Source organism: Lycium ferocissimum, chromosome 9 (assembly GCF_029784015.1).
Source record: "Lycium ferocissimum isolate CSIRO_LF1 chromosome 9, AGI_CSIRO_Lferr_CH_V1, whole genome shotgun sequence".
NCBI classification, from domain to species: Eukaryota; Viridiplantae; Streptophyta; class Magnoliopsida; order Solanales; family Solanaceae; genus Lycium; species Lycium ferocissimum.
In genome coordinates, this window is record NC_081350.1 from 61,215,834 (window position 1) to 61,237,241 (window position 21,408).

The following is a 21,408-nucleotide window of genomic DNA, read 5'->3' on the forward strand; positions in this document are numbered from 1 at the left end:
GTCGTTGAAATGCTTATAAGACCAAATTAAGCTATTAGGTAAGTAACAAAATTTGGGCAGCATTTCCCCTGTATCATCTACTTCCATCAAACTCCAAAACAACTCCCAAACATCAATAACAACATCAACAATATCATACCCAAGAAATTACATTCAAACTAGGCTCAAATCCATCCAAAACTTCTTTTCAAATTCAATCCTTAGCCATTAACTACAACACAACACTTTATGACTTTTCTTCATGACTCCTTTCACTTATAAGACTTGTTTAACCTTCAAGTCAACTCAATATAAGAAACAAGATGAAGAACATACCTTATACTTTAAGAACTTTAGCCATACCAACTTACTCTAAAGCTTATTCACCACACTTCATCTAGAAGCAAGAACCAACACTTTATGTGAACTAGTTTAGGATTTACGGCTTAATCTTCTCTTGATTTGATTTGGGATGTTTATGGATGTTTAGAGAGATTAGAAGGTCACTATGGATTTATTTTGGTGAATAAATGGGGACTAAGTCAAGGAAAATCAATTTATAGGCCAAAAACAAAATTGTCCATCGAGCTTCAATTTTCTGGAAATTTTGAGCAAAGTATGGCCAAAAAGTACGGGCCATACTTCAATGTACGTCCAATACTTCCAGCCCGTACTTGAAAAGTCAAAATTTCCAACTTTTTGGAAAATTCAGGTAAAGTACGTCCAAAATGTACTGGAAATGTACGGGACGTACATTTTTGTACGGGCCATACTTTATCCCGTACTTCTCATAATTGCGGTCTGTCAGTTGCATTGGAAAGAAGACTCACTGAACTTAAACCACGTGGAATCCATCCATGATGGTTGCTTGATATGCATATTGAGTTTGTCCGTTCCGGTTATATGATATGCATGTGAAGTCCATCCTGTACAGCGCCAGCACGTGGAGTTCGTCTGCGTGGACAACATGATTGTCCCCCATGGATCACTACTCGGGGATCCCCCCCCCCCCTCCCCCAAAAAGGAGGCAGTGCATGTGCCCGGTGCATATTACTTCATAAGTTGCGATTGAATTGTGCTTAAATATAAGCTGACTTGGTAGAGGATGTGCACCATTAATTATTTTATGCTGTCAATTTTCCTTTATATCTGTTGATGTCATATAAACTATCCAGGTTAAAAAGAAGTATTTTTAAAGGCCAAACCTTTCCAATACCTTGTTGGGCTAGTTCAATGGTACTTGATGGGAACACATTGTTCTTTTATACTCTTACTACACTTGTTGCGCTTTTTGTGCAGATTCAGAGTCAGGGCTGTGTCTAGAGATTGTTGACTTGGAGTTTCATGGCAAGCTGCTTGGCTGATCCGCGGCATTGGACTCCGGCTCTATCTTTTATCTCCTTTTATTTTCGGTCTTTCTTACTCAGACAGATATTGGATTTCAGACTTGTATTTATTTACTATTGGACGCTCTTGACTTATATCGCCAAGTTTTGAGGAATTTATGTATTATTCTGCACTTATGATATTCGAGAAACCTTTTACGACTTATAATTTTTTCAGATGGTTACTTATACTAAATTTTTTTTTTTTTTTAAAAAAGATGGCTACTTATTGCCTTGTAATAATGGAAATCGTTTAAAATCGGAATTGGTACGCCTATTGGGGTGGGGTTTAGATACCATCATGTCTTAGGTGATTTTGAATCGTAACAAGAAGATTGCAGGTCTTTCCTCAAATTTTCTAACTTCAATCAGAGTTTTCATTTTCCTCACCCAGCTTTCGGTTATGTTTCTTCTCCATCAACGACCTCGTCCTCAGGGTCGTCTTCTTTTGATTTATTAGTTTGCAAATTATATTTCAACACTTTTTTAAGTCTTCTTCTTTTAATACAAACAAAATTATTTTTTTTATACTGAAACAAATTAAATTTGACTAACTACGACTTCTCTGCGAGTTGTAAGGTTGACTATTCTATCCAGACCAAGATGGAAATCTTGCTCCTTAGAGTGTTGGATGAAGTATAGATTATTTAGGGAGAAATGGTTTTTTTGCACTTTCCAAACTTTTTTTAGTTTATGACCTTTCTACAACAGATCTTCATTTTGTACACCTAAGAAATCTGAAAAGATCATCTTCTTCTATTCAAATTGTAAGAGGGCAAGAGATCTTATTTCCTCAATTATGACTCATTTGATGGGTATAACGACATTAAAATTAATTATGCGGGTGAACTGATGGGATTGAAAAGTTGGTCGCAAAGATATCCCAAAGAAAAACAGAAATTTCATACTTGCAGACACATTCAAGAGTACATGAATTAGTTTCTGTTTTGGCAGGATGCATCTGTGGGGTCCATATTGAAATAAAAAAAGAAAACAAAATGTGTAAAAAAGTTGTATCGCAACAAGTTATGCAATGGGTGATGACCATTTTATATTTGCAGAACCAGTTATATACAAAATGCAGTGCAACTTGCGAAATGCAAATTGCAAATAGAACCAATTTTGATTGGTTGACGTTTATGGTTTTGTATAGATAGAAGCATTTACTTCTCAGTTTATGCACACCAAGTTGTGCCTTAACTTGATCGAGCAGAATTCTTGGCTTTTTTCAGTTCTTCCACTACCTTGTTTGGTGCAAAATAGAAGGTTCAATTCTGAAGATACGAAAATGAACTAGAACTAAATTTACTTAGAGTTGTTTCCTTATTTCAAAAGAGAGAACTTGAATTCTCGAGAGAAATGATTTTGTAGTCCACTTACAAAATGTGTTTAGTTTTATGTCCTTTTTACAAGAAATCTTCATTTTTACTCATAAGAGATTTGCAAATTAACACATAAGAGATCTGAAAGGCTGTTTTCTTCTATTTAAATTGTACGAGGGCAAGATATCGCATTTCCTCTTTGAATTCTCCCAATAATTAAAAAGTGCCCCTGAATATAATTTGGTTTTGCACTGGTGCAATAAGATATCTAATGAAACCATCGCTGGAATAAAGATGGTTGGATTAATTTTTCCTAAGACCATTTTCGAGCTCTTTAATTTTTCACTTTTATTTCTGCTGTCATGTATTTTTATATGTCTCGGTATACTTGTGTTATCTGTATAGTTTTCAACTGATTAGTGTTGCTGCACTGACTAAACTTAGTGGTTGTGTAAGTGTAACGATCAATGGGTTTATAAGTATGAGTATACATTCAAGAAAATTTGTGAACATACATTTGAATTAATTAAGGTCAGTCTCGTGGACTATGTATAGGACTATCTTGAGCTTACAACATTTGGGAAATAATATTTTCACCCAGGAATATTATCCACGCTAAATAACAAGAATAAGAGAGTAACAATGACACCAAATCTTTTTAATGGGCTAAAACACCATACTCGAGCGGAGCAGTATAATACTACTTATTACAACTTGATAGTGTCACAAGACTACAACACTTTCAAAAGAAATAACACTCTTTTATTTTTATACATCTCACTACAATATTATTTTCACTGCTAAAAAAAGGGGAAAAATCGACGGCCAAAACCGACGGACCGAGTCGGTTTTTTTAATGAAAAAAAATAATTAAAAACCGACCTTTTACGGTCCGTCGATTTTCATAGCCTCGCTTTTTGAAACCGACGGAGACCACGTCCGTCGGTTTTTCCCGACGGACCATGCCGTTTTACGTTGTCCGGGTTTTTTTTCAATAATTTTAAAAATAAATAAAAATTAAAAAAAATCGACGGACCGGGTCGGTTTTTTTAATTTCGATTTTTTATCTTACATAAATAATAATATATATTTTATGAAAAAATGACGCATTCGTCGGTTTTCTATTTAATGTTTTTTTATTTTAAATGAAAATCGACACAGTACGTCGATTTTTTTATAAAATTTAATAATTAATTTCCAGAAAACCGACGGACTGAGTCAGTTGTCCGTCGGTTTTCTGGAAAATTTGCAAAATTAATTTCCAGAAAACCGACGGAACAACATTATACATGTCAAGTTTTCCGGAAAATTTCGCATGCAAATCATGCATTTTCTCGTAACCACACCTCGTACGTAAACCAACATAGTAAACAAGCTCGTAACTAGCATTAAAATGCTCCAAATCAATTCTAAAAGAGCTACAACACATAAAATCACCCTAAGTAATAATAAAACACATCAAACACTATCTAAACACATCAAATACGATCTTAATAGACCTTCAAAGTTCGAAATATTTAAATGTCCAACCAAAAGTACCATTAACTAGTTTTAACATAAGTCCATTATTAAATCCAAACTACTACAATTTCTGATCATCCGGTGTCCGGCTACGAAATCACCGTCATCGTCATCTTCTTAGGCGAGTCGCCCAGGTCGGGGGGGGGGAAGGGGGCACACCAAATTGTCCACATGCAATGTGGCTTTTAACTTGTGCCATTAGCGATTCAAGGCTCGCTTTCATGGTGTTACTTTCCTCAACTCTTTTTGCCTCGCCCTCGGCTAATTTCCTATTAAGTTCAACATTACAATTTCGCGCCATAGCCGCGACCGAACACCATCAACTCCTCGGCTTGTCGAGAAGACCCTTCACCTCGCAATCCCGACCGAAGGCGACTTAAGTTGTTCCTTGGGCCTGGACCGTACGCTCTACCCTTTTGTACTCCCCCAATTGCTTTACACCAAAAATCTATCTCTAATTCCGATGGAGGACGACTCGATGCTCAGCCGAGTTTTGAGTTGTATCCGGTCCACCTCATCCATAAAATGCGTACGTATATTAAAAAATGAAACTTAGTATATAACGAATATATCATAATTAAACTTATATATAATTACTTAAATAATAAAATTATCACTTACATAGGAATTACGAGCCCTGTCCTCAACCCATACGGTCGGATCCGACTCATGCTTCTTCTTTTTTGTGTGGGTCTTTAGGAATAGCTGATCCTGAGTTGGCATCTGTCCCGTAGCTTTTTTCTCTCGCAAAAAAAAAAAAAAAAGTTAAACATAAAATTAATAGCTCAATAATGATATATTGATCGTAGGTAACTTTAAAAGTATAAAATTACTTACCATTGTCCTAGCCACGTGCCCGTCGACTTCTTGCACCCGCAAGGTGCAAAAACAGCCACCTTTTTAAGGACGCACGGGCAGCCTTTGCTCAGACTTGGCGATAAACTCAGGAGTTCGCCAATATGCCTTAAGTTTCTCCCACTGTTCAGCATTTAGCCATTGGGGCATCTTCATATACCTTCTAGCCCTCGAAAACCAATCAGACAACCTTGCACTCCCCTTCCTCTCAAAGTTTGCAGCAACCCTATCATTGTCCATTGGATCCCATGTACAATACATCTGCAAATCAAATAGCTAATGTTAGATGATTTATATAAAAGTAAATTCAAGTTATGAAATGTATAATAAGATGCATACGTTAAACTCTCTAAACATAGCCTGTCGAGTATCATATGGGATTTCACTCCATGAAGTATAAAAATGATCGCCATAAAGCCTCCGAACAACATCCAACAAGACTTTTGTAGTGTCGTGATCTGGATAGAACCTGCAGCTAAAAAAATTTAATGCATATTAGATTAAGATGAAAAAAAACTTTAGGAAAACTTAATAAAAGACAATCTTACCCAACTCCCTCAGGCACGATGAAAATCCGACCCATCGCATCTCTATCTCCCAGATGTAAACCATGATATATCGGTGCGCCGAGCCGGAGCCGAGTGCGAGGTGCGGGGGCGGAGCAGGAGAGGTGCGGGGAGGACGAAGATAGGTCCGAGGCCCCGGTGGATTGTATGACTCGGTCGCTCTAAGGCGCAAATTAGATATACTTGGAGGTGTACCATTTGGAGAAAGAGAAGGAGAAGGAGACAAAGTGGCCGATGTGCTAGGAGATCTGCCGCGTGGTGGGCAATACATAGGTATAGGTATAGAAGTAGGATAGGTAAATGATGCCGGCTGAGGTGGTGCGGGTGAAAGACCCATCGACCGGACCGGGCGCATAGAAGAGCCGAGCATAAAAAAGAAGGCGGAGTAGATCGCATATGTGGAGCGGACGAATGGGATCGACTACTAGTAGTTGTAGGATCTATAGGTCTCTTATCTTTTCTCTTACTAGTACCTCTACCTCTACCTCTACCTCTACCTTGATCACTACCACCCGATGACATCTCGCATACATAAAATTAATAACTCAATAATGATATATTGATCGTAGGTAAAAATTTAACAAGTATAGAATTATGTTATTATCAAGTATAGAATAAACTAACATGCAACTAGTTATCCTCCCACTCATCCTCGCTTGTTTCATTTTCATCGATGATTCTTCCTCATCGCTTGTTTCAGTCCATCGATTCTTCCTCAACATTTTCTATGATAGTTACATCAACTTCTTCTAATATGTATTGAGGATGTTCCAAAGTATTTTCTAACTTTGTGTCAACCGTTTGATGAACAACTGGTACATCATTTTGATACGCCACATCTAATGCATTATCGACCTCAATCCTCCCCACAGGCTTAGTCTTTATAACCACCCACCAATCAGCCTTATCCCTACGCAAAGGATATGGAGCATAATACACTTGCTTAGCATTTTGTGCAATTATAAAGGGATCATAGCGATTGTATTGTCTTGTGTGTTTGACTTCAATTACGTTATGTTGACGATTCACCCTTGTACCTCTTTGTCTTGGATCAAACCACTTGCACCAAAATAATGTTATCTTCTTCTTAGGGTAACCTAGATACTTAAGTTGTATGATCTCTTGCAGCACACCGTAATAATCAACAGTTACACCGCTACCATCAGCATTGCCTTTAATGCACACTCCACTATTATTCGTCTTCTTATATTGAGAAACTTCTTCGGTTTGAAACTTGTAGCCATTAACAATGTACTTTTTCATTGTCCTAACTTCATTTCCTGGTCCAAGAGCTATATCTTTCACAAATTGGGAATGTTCTCCTGTTTGATAAACCTATATAATAAGGAGGAAAATTAAAATTCAATAACCTCTATGTAGCCTACATTTAATTGAAATTATGCAATGAATTTCCACACTTACAAAATCGTACGACCAATGGGAAAACTTAGAATATATGGCTTCATCGCCCTCAAGTTCTACGAAGTAACCGTCGACATATGCAAGATTTTCATTAGTGTCACCCTTATCGCTTCCTATTTAATTCAGTAACATAATTCGACACTCACCGAATATATACTTGAATTTCAGGGCAATTGAGCAAAACATGTGTCACGGCTGATTGCCTCTCCATACTACTCAGGGTTCGTTTTGGAGGCGTTTTAGAACCTCGTCCTGGTTGATTAAAGATGGACATTGGTGGGTAGTTATGATCAACCCCACCCTCATCATTACGGTTGGGCCTATTTCTCATACACGACACTTGCTCTCCGAAATAATATGAACAGAAATGCGTTGTTTCCTTTGCAAGATACGCTTCACAAATAGATCCTTCAATCTTAGATCTCTGCTTAGCCAATTTTTTGCATTTGCCAATGGTCCTGCACACATGTTTAATATCAATAGGAACAGTAATTAGTTAACAAAATACATTAAAGATAGAGGTAGTAAGTTTGGTTACTTACCTCTCGAAAGGATACATCCACCTAGTTTGAACCGGGCCTCCAAGGCGCGCCTCTTGTACAAGATGAATGGGAAGATGTTCCATCACATCAAAAAATCCACATGGAAAGATCTTCTCGAGCTTAGTTGTAATGACTGGTATATTCTGTTCCATTCTTTGAAGGTTTTCTACCGTCAAAGTGTTAGAACATAAATCCTTGAAGAACAAACTTATCTCTGTGATTGGTTTCCATATTCTTTCCGTAGGCGGCTAAATGCAATAGGAATCAAAGTTTCCATGAAAACATGGCAATCATGACTTTTCATACCAATCAATTTTCCTTCATTCATATCGACGCTTGTCAAAATTAGACGCATACCCCTCTGGCATCCGCAAATTCTTAACCCATTGACAAATCTCTCGTTTCTCCTCCAAAGTGAATGAAAAACTAGCCTTGGGCTTGAACACTTTATTATTCGCTAACTCTTGCAAGTTCAATTCAGGGCGCCTACAATATTCCTTTAGGTCCAATCTAGCTTTTGGGTTATCTTTTGTCTTGCCTTTAACATCCATAACGTGTTGAACAAATTATCAAAGTAATTTTTTTCAATATGCATCACATCAAGATTATGCCGTAGAAGATTATCCTTCCAATACGGTAACTCCCCGAATATGCTCTTCTTTAGTCCAATTATGTTCAACACCATAACCGGTAGTCTATAAGGGGCAACTTCGTGACCTTAGGCAAGTGACAAACCCTCCCCCAAATTTCTTCTCCCGACAATGTTCGAGGTGGGGATCATTTTCGCTTTTATTCTTTCTAAATGCTTGTTTCATTTTCCCGAATTGGTGATCCATAGGCAAGAATTGACGATGACAATCAAACCATGAATTTTTGTGGCCATGTTTTAAAGTGAAAGCTTTACTAGTTTCCATGCAATGAGGACAAGCAAGCTTTCCGGCAGTCATCCAACCGTACAACATCCCATACGCGGAAAATCGTTAATAGTCCACATCAAAGAAGCACGCATATTGAAATTGCTCTTAGTTGATATATCATATGTCACTACACCTTCACACCACAATTGTTTTAACTCATCAATCAAAGGTTGTAGATAGACATCAATCAAAACTTTTGGATTACGAGGACCAGGGATAACACAATTTAGGAATATATAGGGACTTGTCATACACATCTCAGGCGGTAGATTATATGGAGTAAGAAATACAAGCCAACAAGAATAGGGTGCAGCTGAAACAGAGTATGGTGTGAAACCATCCGCACACAAACCCAAACGAATGTTTCTTGGTTCACTAGCAAAATCAGGATAAGTTCTATCAAAATGTTTCCACGCTTCTCCATCCGATGGATGACACATAACACCAGGTGGCCTTCTATTTTCGCTGTGCCATCTCATGTGAGGAGCAGAACTCGGCGATGCAAACAACCTCTTTAACCTAGGTATAATAGGTAAATAATGCATCGCCTTAATTGGAACCGTCTTTCCACTAGGTGTCCGCTTATAACGCGCATGTCCACATATTTTACATTCATTTAAATCAACATCTTGCTTATAGAACAACATACAACCGTTTGGACAACAATGAATTCTATCATACGACAATCCTAATTTGGAAACCAATCTCTTTGCTTCATAGTAACTCTTAGGTATGTCGAATTCGGACTAACTAGTTCCCCTACAAGCTTAATCATTGAGTCCATAGTAGCTTTTCGAAGAACAATCCAATCTCGATTTGATGTTAATCATTCTAACTACAATGTAGACAACTTAGAATGCGACTCCCTAACCAAAGTGGACGACTAGCCTCTTCTAATTCTTGATAGAAGCGCATTGCTTCTTCATTAGGAGGTTCCTCAAAATTTTGCTCGAGTTCAAACCCAGCATCGTACGCCAAAAGCATCATTAACCATATCATTAACTCTATCATATTAGACATGACTATATTCTGCGACACACTACTTTCACCGACAACCATATTGTAAAATATACCATTGACCCCATCGGTCTCTCTCCATGATCGGTCCAAACATAATATTTCTACTTAAACCCACGACTATATAAATGAACCCTAACCGCTTCCGGTTTCAAATACTTCATACACCGGCAATGAGAACAAGGACACCTAATTACCCCTTCATTTTGAAAAGGGTGAAATGTCATTGCATGAGTGATAAACCCATCAACACCTTTAACAAATTCATCATGTACACCCACACGATTACTATTATTCATATTATACATCCACATACGATCCATCTACAAAAATATACCCACAAATTATTGAGGTTATAGAAATATATTATAACTTAAGAATACTAACTTAAAATATAACTTAAGAAAACACAATCCCAACCACTTCTAACTTTGAATTCTCAATAACAATTCTAACTTTAATAATTTATAAATTCTAACTTTAATATAATTTTGAAAAGCACAATCCCAACCAATTCTAACTTTGAATTCTCAATAACAATTCTAACTTTAATAACTTATGGATTCTAACTTTAATTCTAAAAATTGAAAAGTAAATCTAGTCAAATAAAGTCTACATTTTAGTTTTGAGGTTATAGAAATATTATAACTTAATAATTCTAACATAACTTAATAATTCTAACTTTGAAAAGCACAATTTCAACTAATTCTAAAAATTGAAAAGTAAATCTAGAGAAATAAAATCTACATTTTAGTATTGAGGTTATAGAAATACTATAACTTAACAATTCTAACTTTGAAAAGCACAATCTCAACTAATTCTAATTTGGAATGATCAATAACAATTCTAATAACTTATGAAATTCTAACAAAAAGCACAATCCAACAAAAAAAAAAAAAAAAAACTAGTCAAATAATTAAAGTATACATTTTTGCACATATTCAACATCAATAATATTACAAAGAATGATAACTAAGCTAACAAAAATACATTGACAAAGAACATGCAAAATATAACACAATCTCAAGCCAAAAAAAAAAATGACAACTAAACTAGTCAAATAAAGTTTACATTTTTTTCACAAATTCAACATTAATAACATTGCAAATGATGTTTAACAAAGCTAAATAGATTAGCATTAGGCCTAAAATCTACAAATAAAACTAAAATTGAAAGAATTTTAAAAGCCCTAATTTAAGAGAAACTAACCTCAACTAATTAACTTCAAAACGGGTCTGGGGTTGGTGGGGACGGGCGGCGTTGGGCGGTGGCGAAATGGGTGGATGTGCTGGCCGGAGGGGAGGGGGCGGCGGGTAGGGTTTGGGTGGGAATGGGGTTTTAATTTTGGAAGAGAAGAAGAAATGGGTGCAAAACCCGTCTGGTGCTATTTTAAAGAAAAATCGACGGACGAAACCGACCCTGTCCGTCGGTTTTTTCCGCATGTTTGACCGGATTTTGACCCAAAATTTTTTTTAAAAAAAAATAGGAAACCGACCCTGTCCGTCGGTTTCCTAAAAAAAATTATTTATTATTTTTTTTAAAAAACAAATTGAATTGCATATTATTTAAAATGTTTTTAAAAATAAAACCGACGTACGACGTCGGTTTTATATTAATTATTTTTTTTTTTAATAAAACCGACGTTGGACGTCGGTTTTTTTTTTTGGCGGTTAAATATTTTTAAAATTACGCAAAAAAAAAAATCGACTTTGTCCGTCGGTTTTTTGATTAAAATAATTAAAAAAAATTAGAAATGTAAAAAACCGACGCAGGAAGTCGGTTGTCCGTCGGTTTTTTAGACCGACGCGGTGCGTCGGTTTTTTGTCCGTCGATTTTTGGCAGTTTTTTAGTAGTGTTTTTCTCACGGGCTATAGAAAATAGTATGTGGATTACTCTCTTAACTTCTCTCTCTCTCTCTCTCTCTCTCTCTCTCTCTCTGATTTTGGTATGGTTTTGAACTGAAGCAGAAACTTGCTATTTATAGGAATGAAATACCATGCATATGTCATCGGTGACAAAAGCACATGGTATGAAATAAAAGATTTCTAACTTAAGAGGCTTTGTAAAAATATCCGCTTTCGAAGGAACTGGCTGCAAAGATCTAAATTCCACCCAGCATCTATCATCTCCTTGCTGAGCAACCTAACAAAGCTCCGAATCGACCTAAAAGATTTCTAACTTGATCGTGAGCTTTCACATACTTGAGTTCTACCGCCTTCTTGGCAATGCATCCTCTAATGGAGTGATATCTTTTGTCAATATGTTTGCTTCGATCATGACACACTGGATTACTGGCAAGTTTTTGTACAAATTTGTTGTCAACACAAATTGACGGCTTCAATTTGTGGCAAATTGAGCTCCTTCAACAATCTTCTCAGTCAAATAGCATGACACGTACATGAACTAGCTGCCACATATTCTGATTCACAAGTTGAGAGAGTAAAAATTGATTGTTTTTTTGAAAGAAAGAGTAACAATGGATTGTTTTTTTGAACTCCAAGAAATAACACAATCACCCAAGAAAAATATAAAATCAGTTGTGCTTTTTCTATCATCGATATCTTCCGCACAATCACTATCACCAAATCCCACAAGGTTAAATTCATTAGAAGAAGAATAAAATAGCCCGAGGTCTATAGTACCTTTTAGGTAACGAAGAATTCTTCTAGCGATCTTCAAGTGAGTGGAGGTAGGAGCTTCCATGAAGCGACTTACTACTTCAACTGCAAAGATTACATCTGTCCTCGTGCAGGTCAAGTATCTCAAACTTCCTACGAACCTTTTGAAAAAGTGGAGTCCACCTTTTCTCCATCATCAAACTTTGACAATTTTGTTCCACTCTCCATTGGGGTGTTCACGGGGTTGCAAACGAACATGTTGAACTTCTTCAAAATCTCCTTTGTATATCTTTCTTGAGATATGAAGATGCCTTCATTTGCTTCACTTCTAGGCCCAAGTAATATGACATGATCCCTATGTCTGTCATCTCGAACTCCAGGGACATAGCTTTCTTGAAAGCTTCAAACAAGCTTGGGTTATTATTACTCGTCAGAATAGGATCATCAACATAAAGACAGACAAGTAAAATATCTCCATTAGTATGAGCTTTAATGTAAATAGCATATTTATGGAGACAATGAGTAAACCCATTGTCTTGAAAATACTTGTCGATGTGACTATTCCACGCTCGTGGAGCTTGCTTCAACCTCAACACTTTATCTTCATTATTTTTTACCGTAGAGCCTAATGATTGCTCAACATAGTCTTTCCCTTCCAGATATCCATTCAAAAATGTTGATTTGACATCTAGTTGATGGATTTTCCATTTCATTTGTGCCGCCAAAGAGATCAGCAAAAATATCGTCTCCATGCGGGCAACAGGTGCATAGACTTCTTCGTAGTTAATGCCATGCCTTTTCTTGTAGCATTTAGCCACAAGTCTTTCCTTGTATCTCTCCACCTCTCCATGGGCATTCTTCTTTGTCTTGTATACCCATTTGACTCCAATTGCTTGATGACCCTTTGGAAAAGTTGTTAATTTCCAAGTATTGTTCTTCTCTATTGCCTTGATCTCCTCTTTCATGGCTTGTCTCCACCTTTTTTCTATTATAACAACAACAACAACATGCCCAGTGGAATCCGACAACGTGAGGTCTGGGTAGGATAAAGTGTAAGAGGACTTTACCCCTACCTTGGAAGGTAGGGAAGCTGTTTCTAAAGACCCTCGGCTCAAGAGTAAGTACGGCAAAAAGGTTAGATAAGGATAAGAAATTCAAAGCAAAGATGAAAATGAAAATGACAAAAGCAAAAAACTCATGATAAAGCAGTCTAAAAAGAAAAAAGAGCAGTAGCTACCACATATAAATAAGATAATCGAAGTATAGTAGCAAAAATCAAAAGACAAGAAAATATAGAGCAAAACTGCGACTACTAGTACGAAAGGATAAGCGGGACTACCTACTAGCCTTTTACCCTAATCTGAGTCCTCCATTACCTCCTATCTGAGGTCACGTCCTCAGTAAGTTAGAATTGCATCATGTCTTGTCTAATCACCTCTCCCCTATACTTCTTCGGCCTACTTTTACCTCTCATTAAACCATCCATAGCCAACCTCTCACACCTCAGCACTGGGGCATCGGTGTCTCTCCTCTTTATATGCCCAAACCATCTCAGCCTCACTTCCCGCATCTCTTCCTCCACCGAGGCCACTCCTACCTTGTCTCGGATATCTTCATTCCTAATCCTATCTCTCCTGGTGTGGCCATACATCCATCACAACATTCTCATTTCCACAACTTTTATCTTCTGAACGTGAGAGTCCCTAACTGCCTAACACTCCGCCCTATACATTAAAGTTGGTCTAACCACCACTTTGTAGAACTTTCCTTTATGTTTTGGTGGCACCTTCTTATAACATAATAGTCTAGGAGCGAGCCTCCATTTCATGCACCCCGCACCAATACGATGTGCGACAACATCGACAATATCTCCATTTGTTTGTATAATAGACCCAAGATACTTGAAACTTCCTTTCATTCGGATGGCTTGGGTACCAAGCCTCACTTCCACGTCATCCTCATGTGTTACCTCACTGAACTTGCACTCCAAGTACTCTATCTTGGTCCTACTTAACTTGAACCTTTTAGACTCTAGAGTTTGTCTCCAACCCTCCAGCTTAGTGTTAACTCCATTGCGAGTCTCATCAATAAAGACTTTGTCATCCGCGAATAACATACATCGTGCCACCTCACCTTTAATTTTCTACATTAATCCATCCATCACCAAGGTAAATAAAAATGGGCTAAATGCTTATCCCTAGTGCAACCCCATCAAAACTGAGAAGTGCTCCGAGTATCCTCCCACTGTCCTTATCCTAGTCTTGGCTCCATCATACATGTCCTTGATCGCGCTAATGTACACCACAGGTACCCTTCTAGCCTCCAAGAATCTCCATAGGACCTCCCTTGGCACTTTATCGTAAGTCTTTTCTAGATCGATAAATACCATATGACCGTTTGTCTATAATAGCGTCATTAAAATTCATTGGTTCACTGTTAGCAAAGACACATATCAAAAAATCAAATTAGTAACTTCCTCTCTATCATTATAGAGCTCTTGAATACTCTTCTTCCTCTGTGGCCTTTCACTTGAACTTTCTTAAGAAGAAGGAGATGAGACATTGGCTAGAGACGGAAGTGGGGTTACGTCCTGAGCAGGTGCCATAATCTCCTACCTGTCTTCATCTTTAAAGTATGGAAGAAAATTATGTGTTCTTCTTCCTGAGCCTCCCAATTCCATGCCGCTTCTTTATCAAATTCAACGTCATGACTCACCACCACTTTGTTGTTATTGGGGTTGTATAATTGTATTCTTTGGAACTCGTGTCATAGCCAATAAACACATGCTTGGCACTTCAATCGTCAAGATTCTCTCTCTTTTGATGTGGAACATGAGCATAGGCTATGGTCCCAATGATTCTCAAGTACTTGACACTTGTATTTCTTCCGCTCCATGCTTCTTGAGGGGTTTGATCTCTAACATTTCGTGTTGAAGGCCTGTTGGACAAATAAATTGCTCAAGAAACTTCCTCGACCAAAATTCCTTTGGCATACTTTTAGCTTTTAACATACATCTAGCCATATGAAGAATTTTTTTATTCTTTCTCTCTGCAAACTCCATTTTGTTGGGGAGTGTAAGGGACCATTAGAGGGCGATGAATTCCATGGGATTGAAAAAAGTCATTTAATTCTTTTGAGATTCGACCTTAAAGCTTCTATTTCATAACTGCTCTCTTTTTCTACAAGCACTTTGAAATTTTTAAATGCAATAAAAGCTTCTTATTTTTGCTTCAAGTAATAATGTAACACCCTGTACTTCCAGGCTAAGATTTGACCCGTAATATGGGGATATAATGGAACCATGATGGGAGGGGTAGGATGTTTCTTGAAACCTGTAAAAGGAGAATATTTGGGAAAATTATGAGTTGGAAGCTACACTATGGATAATGTTTTCAAGTGAATTTGCATAAGGACTTACTTCAAGAGACTATAACCCCCTTATTAGTTTGGAATTTGGGAACACTTACCCGATGAAATTATAGCCCTTTGAAATAGGATGTTTCTTGAATCCTATAAAAGGAGAATATTTGGGCAAATTATGAGTTGAAAGCTACAGTATGGACAATGTTTTCAAGTGAATTTGCATAAGGGGTTACTTCAAGAGACTATAACCCTTTTATTAGTTTGGAATTTGGGAATTCTTCCCCAATGAAAGTTGTAGTCCTTGGAAATACCTTTCCATCGATATAAGGATCAGGTCAAACGGATCTCTATACAAAAAGTTATGTACGTTTTACTAAAGAGCTGTCACAAACAAGCTCGTCCATGGGCTCGCAACCCGAGCAGAGTGGCGTCCCAGAGCCATGTTGTGTGTGTCTGGGTAGAGAAGTGAGGCCCAATGTGTGCACGATCGTGAGCACATGCATGCACCGACAAGGAAGCGCACACTGCTGGGCACGCAACACATCCTCCATGGCGTGCTATCCCTGCAACCTTTTTAAGTGCGTTGTTTTCCTGATTTTTCATTCTATTCGTCACTTCTTCAAATCCTACCATGAACTTTCTCTCCTCCCCTCATCCTCCCACATCAAGGTAAGGTTCTTCCATGTATTTCTAAGTCTAGCGATTACACATGAATTCTAATCGAAATCCTATGCTACAGACATAGGGTTTTCAAGAAAACCTTTTTCAAGGGTTCAAGGTAAGTAATTTGAGTTCGTCATCAAAAGTTCAAATTTTTCTTTGGGTTTTGAAGCTAATAAGGTATGTAGGGCTTTTATCCATGTGACAGAACACCATTGTTCTTCCCCACGCCACGTTTAATTCAAGAAAACACGATTTTTTCTCAGAGCTATGAAATTATGTCTTAGTTCATGTTAAACCCTAGATACATGTCAATATTTGTATGTTATCATTCTCAACAATGTTCCCCTTATTTGTATTCATGAATTTAATTTCGATTACTATGAATCTGTCTATAATCCATGAATACTCATGTTTTGAACTCCACGGGACTGATCTACAGTCAAATGCATGTGGTGAAGCCATCATGATAGTAAATTGGTGTTTGGGCATTGCCACAATGGAATGGGTCAAAAGTGTATAACCCAACGAGTTAAAACCTGACCCAGACCAAAGGGGTTACAATTAATTAACCAAATATTGTTCCTGCTTTTTCTAACCATTTTCATGTGTTTTCTTACAATTAATTAACCGAATACTGCTCCTGCTTTTTCTAGCCATTTTCATGCGTTTCTATTCCTGGGGTTGCTTCATTAATTCTTACCGTATTTGATAAGGTCTTTTTGGTTATTATCAGCTAGCACGGGTGAAGGAGGGATATAAATGGTACGGGCCGGTCGGTTATTTTATAAAATTTGTCTTGTATCAATTTCACATTATTTTATTTTATATAATCAAAATTAGACTTTTTGAAATGTCCATCATCTTGGTTTCTCTTAGTATTTGATACTTTTTTTTAAAACATCGTGTAAGAGTCATAGGTAGAAGTTAGGACACGATCACATATATACTTCTGTAGGACTTTGTTAAAAATTCTCTAGAGTTTTTTCGTGTTTAAAAGGTGATAAATCCTACAATTATGTATTAGTGTAAAACAAAGTTAGGCAAAGACAAAAAAAAAATAGATCACACAAGCAGAAAGAAATTAATCAAATTGCTACTAAGTATACAATAAGAGAAATTTGAATCATACGAGAAGAAAGATATCTAATACTTTGTAGCTCACTCAAAATTGTTGGAATACATTGTAGCTTGCTAATTACTACTCAAGATACTAGAACTAATTTGGTTAATAGGAGTAGCATAAAAGGTTTCAGAGTTGGGATTTTGGCTGTAAATTACATGTAATTGTTTTGTAGTCTTTCTATCACTCCAAGTCATGAAAGCAATGAAAAATCGACATAATTGATTTGATTCTAACATTTCAAAAATCGACTAAATTGATTTGATTATCTTAGAAAACCAACCCAAATCAAAATAAAAACACCCCTTCTATAATTTTTGTTAATGTGAATTTGATGAATATATAGTTTGATGATTAGGCACGCCCATTACTTGTTCATGTTTGACTAGGCACATCATTACTAATTAATACTTCCTCCGTCTATAGTTACTTCTCCTCTATACTAAAAATAGATGTTCATTTTACTTGTCCGGTTTGGAAAATGAAGAGATAATTTACCATTCCATACGTGTTTTACCCTTACTATTAATTATTTGTTTAGAAACTTCAATGAATTTTTAGTGGCTGCATAACTTTTAAAGTAAATTTAATTAATTTCAATCATTAGATGAATAGAATAATTAGGGGTGATAAAGTAAAATTGTCATTTTATTTATGACTCGTTAAGGGGTGTGCCAAGTCAATGCAGGACAAGTAAAAATGGACGGAGGGAGTAAAATGATAAGTTTACTATATCACCTTTGAAATATAATAAATTCAATGTTTTGGAAACAACCTCTCTACCTCTCAAGGTAGGGTAAAGTCTGTAATGACACTCTATCCTTCTCAGATCCGACTTTGTGAGATTTTATGGGGTATGTTGTTATTGTTGTTGTTTTGGGAAATGCATTGGAAAATAATTATAGTTAATAATAAGGATAAATTAGGATTATGTCTTGATGTTGATAAATAAAAGTGAACATCTATTTTTAATATATTGGACAAGTGAAAGTGGATGGGCTACTATTATTTTGGCAAGGAGAGCAAGTGTTGCCAAAAAATTAGGGACATAAATACTACTCCTAAGATTTCTCCCTTAGGCTCATCTAGAAGAAACCGCCTCAACACTCCAAAACTCACAATGGCAACATTTCCATTGGATGTTGTTGCCGAAATCCTATGTCGACTACCTGTTGATTGTGTCTTATGTTGTAGGTGCGTATCAAAATCTTGGTTGGCTCTTATTGATAGTCCTGAGTTTTTTAAATTGCATGTCAAATATTCAGTGAACACCAATTTTAACCTTTGGTTGATCTTGAATTGTTTTGGATATAGAAATGGTTGCTTTAAGTCCCTAAACTTTGATTCTCTCAACTCCAGAGTTGTTACTCCCAAAGAATTGACCAACCCTTTAATGTCTTATGAGTCTAATACCAAGATTCTAATACTGATTTGGAAGAGATTACCTTATGGAACCCCGTCAACAAGGAAATACAAGAACTTACCATTTCTCAATCATCTTAATGTTAATCTTGGTTTGGGGTATGATGTTATCAATGATGACTATAAGGTTGTTAGAATTGTGCAATTTTTGGGTTCTGAAAAAGGTTCTGTTCGCTCTGATGTTTATGTTTATAGTTTGAGATCAAGTTGTTGGAGAGGGGTTGATGAAGAACTTGTTAATTATTACATTCGACATGAAGATCAATCGGGTACATATCTAAATGGTTCACTGCATTGGATTGCTCGTGGTATGAACAAATTAGAACCACTGATTGTTGCTTTTGATCTTGGAACTGAAAAGTGGCGACTTGTACCGCATCCCCCTTATACTGGTACGCGTTTCATTGTGAAGTTGAAGTTGGTCGTATTGGGAAGCTCTCTTTGTGCATACTATCGCTATTTAGATTCTTATGAGGATTTGGGGTATGTGGAAGTTTTAGACCATGTGGACATATGGGTAATGAAGGAATATGGAGTTAATGACTCGTGGACTATGGTTGCATCACTTGAACAACCAGATAAGCAAATTGGTCGTACAGTGGTCCCACTTGCATATTCGAAGAACGGAGAGGAAATTCTTGTGGAACAAAATAATAGGCGATTCATGTTGACTAGTATTAACGGGGACTACGTAAAGATTTTTGATACTGAAATTGGGACGTTACATGGCTTTGAAGTACATTTCAATAGTTATGTTTATGTGGGAAGACTGGGAAGCACTTTTGTTACAGAGATTAACTTGCCTAGGATACGTAGTACCTAGACAATCATTTTCAAAAGCAAACATAACAAAAGGGGTACATCATAAAACATTAAGCTTTCAAGAAAAAAAAAAAAAAAAAAAAAAACTAGATTACTTCCATATTTGGCTAGTCCGTCTGCCACGTTGTTCCCTTCTCTAAAGATGTGCTTTACTTCCGTGCTTCCTGCTTTAGTTATCAACCACCTGCAATCATCAATGATATTGAAGTAAAGATCATTCACATTAGTTAGCATATTAATAGCCTCTTGACAATCCTTTTCGATTTGTAGTGGCACAAGTTTATATGATTTTCTATGTGGAGATTGTATACTTTTCTTTTCATGTCTCTTTCCCTTTTCTAAGTCCTCCCTCCAACCTCGCGCAATTCAGACAATTGACGAAGATTTCTTATACTGTATAACTTATGTTTTGTATTTGGTTCCTTTCTTTGCTAAATTTTTTGTTTTATCCTTACTTAATATAGGAGATGATTTTGTTTCAAAGAGGTTCAAGTTGAAGCTTTGAGCAATGAATGAGGTGATGATTCGGACGGTCAAGGTACCTTTTATTCCCCTCTATAGACAATAGAATTTAATGATGGCATTGATTTTCTCGATACTTAAACAAACCAGCATTTGATTCCTGATATTATTTCTTCATTTCTCTTGTGAAATTGTTTTGGTGTCTTTCCACTTTACTTTCCGCTGGCCGTGATGATTCTGTTAGTGTGCAGCTTAGTCTCAAAATTGTGTGATTGATGGCTAAGAAACTTGTTTAGGGAAGGATGGGTAGCAAAAAATATCTGATCATAGTAGGAAGAAATAATCACATATTGTTTTCTTTATTTTTGCTTTATTTTTGGGCCGACCCGTTTTTGGGTTGGGCTTTTGAACATTTTCTTTTTCTGAAATTAACAAAAAGCCCATATGGGCATAATTGAATTAAAAAAATAAAAATAAATAAGGTAAAATTTCTCAAATGACTACCTTATTGTAGCTTCCTACCATTTGTAGCTACCCTTTTTAATATTACCATTCGTAGCTAAAAATCAGTTGATTTGTGTATGTTTTCGCATGTATTTGTTATCAGCAAATACATGAGCATGCGGTAAAAAAAAGGAACAGGCTCCTTTATTTTAGCCTGTAACGGTGGTGGTATTAAATGAGAAATTAAGATTTTTTTTACCTTCTTTTCCACAAAATCAGCTGTAATATTCCCTTTCCTTACACGTATCTCTTCTTCCATGCATTCTTCAACATTCAAAACGTAAAAATTCAAATTTCAAATTAAATCTTCAACACCTCTGAAAATATATTAACAAAACAAACACGATCAATCATCAGGTAATTCGTGCAAAAACACCGTCTTGATTTCACAAATTTCGTCTATTCAAGTTGTATTTATGTGATTTCAATTTTTTTCTTGGAGCATAATGTCAAAGTTGTTTTATTCTTCTGATTTTTTTTTTATTTCTATCTTTATAACTGATATTCGAAAATAATGATGTAATATCATTGTAAGCGTGTCAATGAATGAATAATGCTCTTGAAAATTACGGTTGAAAGTATTTTAATGTACATGAATGTTTAGCAATCAAAAACAAAATTCCAGTTCATATCTTTTATTTTTCTGAATCTAAATGGCATAGTATAATGCATGATCAGCTAAACTATGTATTTACAAGTGTAATTCAATATGTGTATGTTGTATTTGAATTATTAGTGAGCTGTACATCTAATTTGTATAAATTGTTCAAATTTGAACGTGAATCTTATGTAGGGTATACATATTACAGGTTTTATGTTGGATTAGACACTCTGATATTTGGAACGACGAGAATAAATACGTCAATTACAAAATCGATGTTGTGACTTTCAAGGAGTATTCGACGTAT

The 21,408-nt window shown here is 36.4% G+C and overlaps 1 protein-coding gene across 1 annotated transcript; it reads left to right on the forward strand.

The window, feature by feature from the left end:
* Positions 1–18,410: 18,410 nt before the first annotated feature.
* On the forward strand, positions 18,411–19,535 carry LOC132032134 (F-box protein CPR1-like). Its single transcript, XM_059421918.1, has one exon. It carries the CDS (start codon positions 18,411–18,413, stop codon positions 19,533–19,535), a length of 1,125 nt encoding a protein of 374 aa, XP_059277901.1.
* Positions 19,536–21,408: the final 1,873 nt, after the last annotated feature.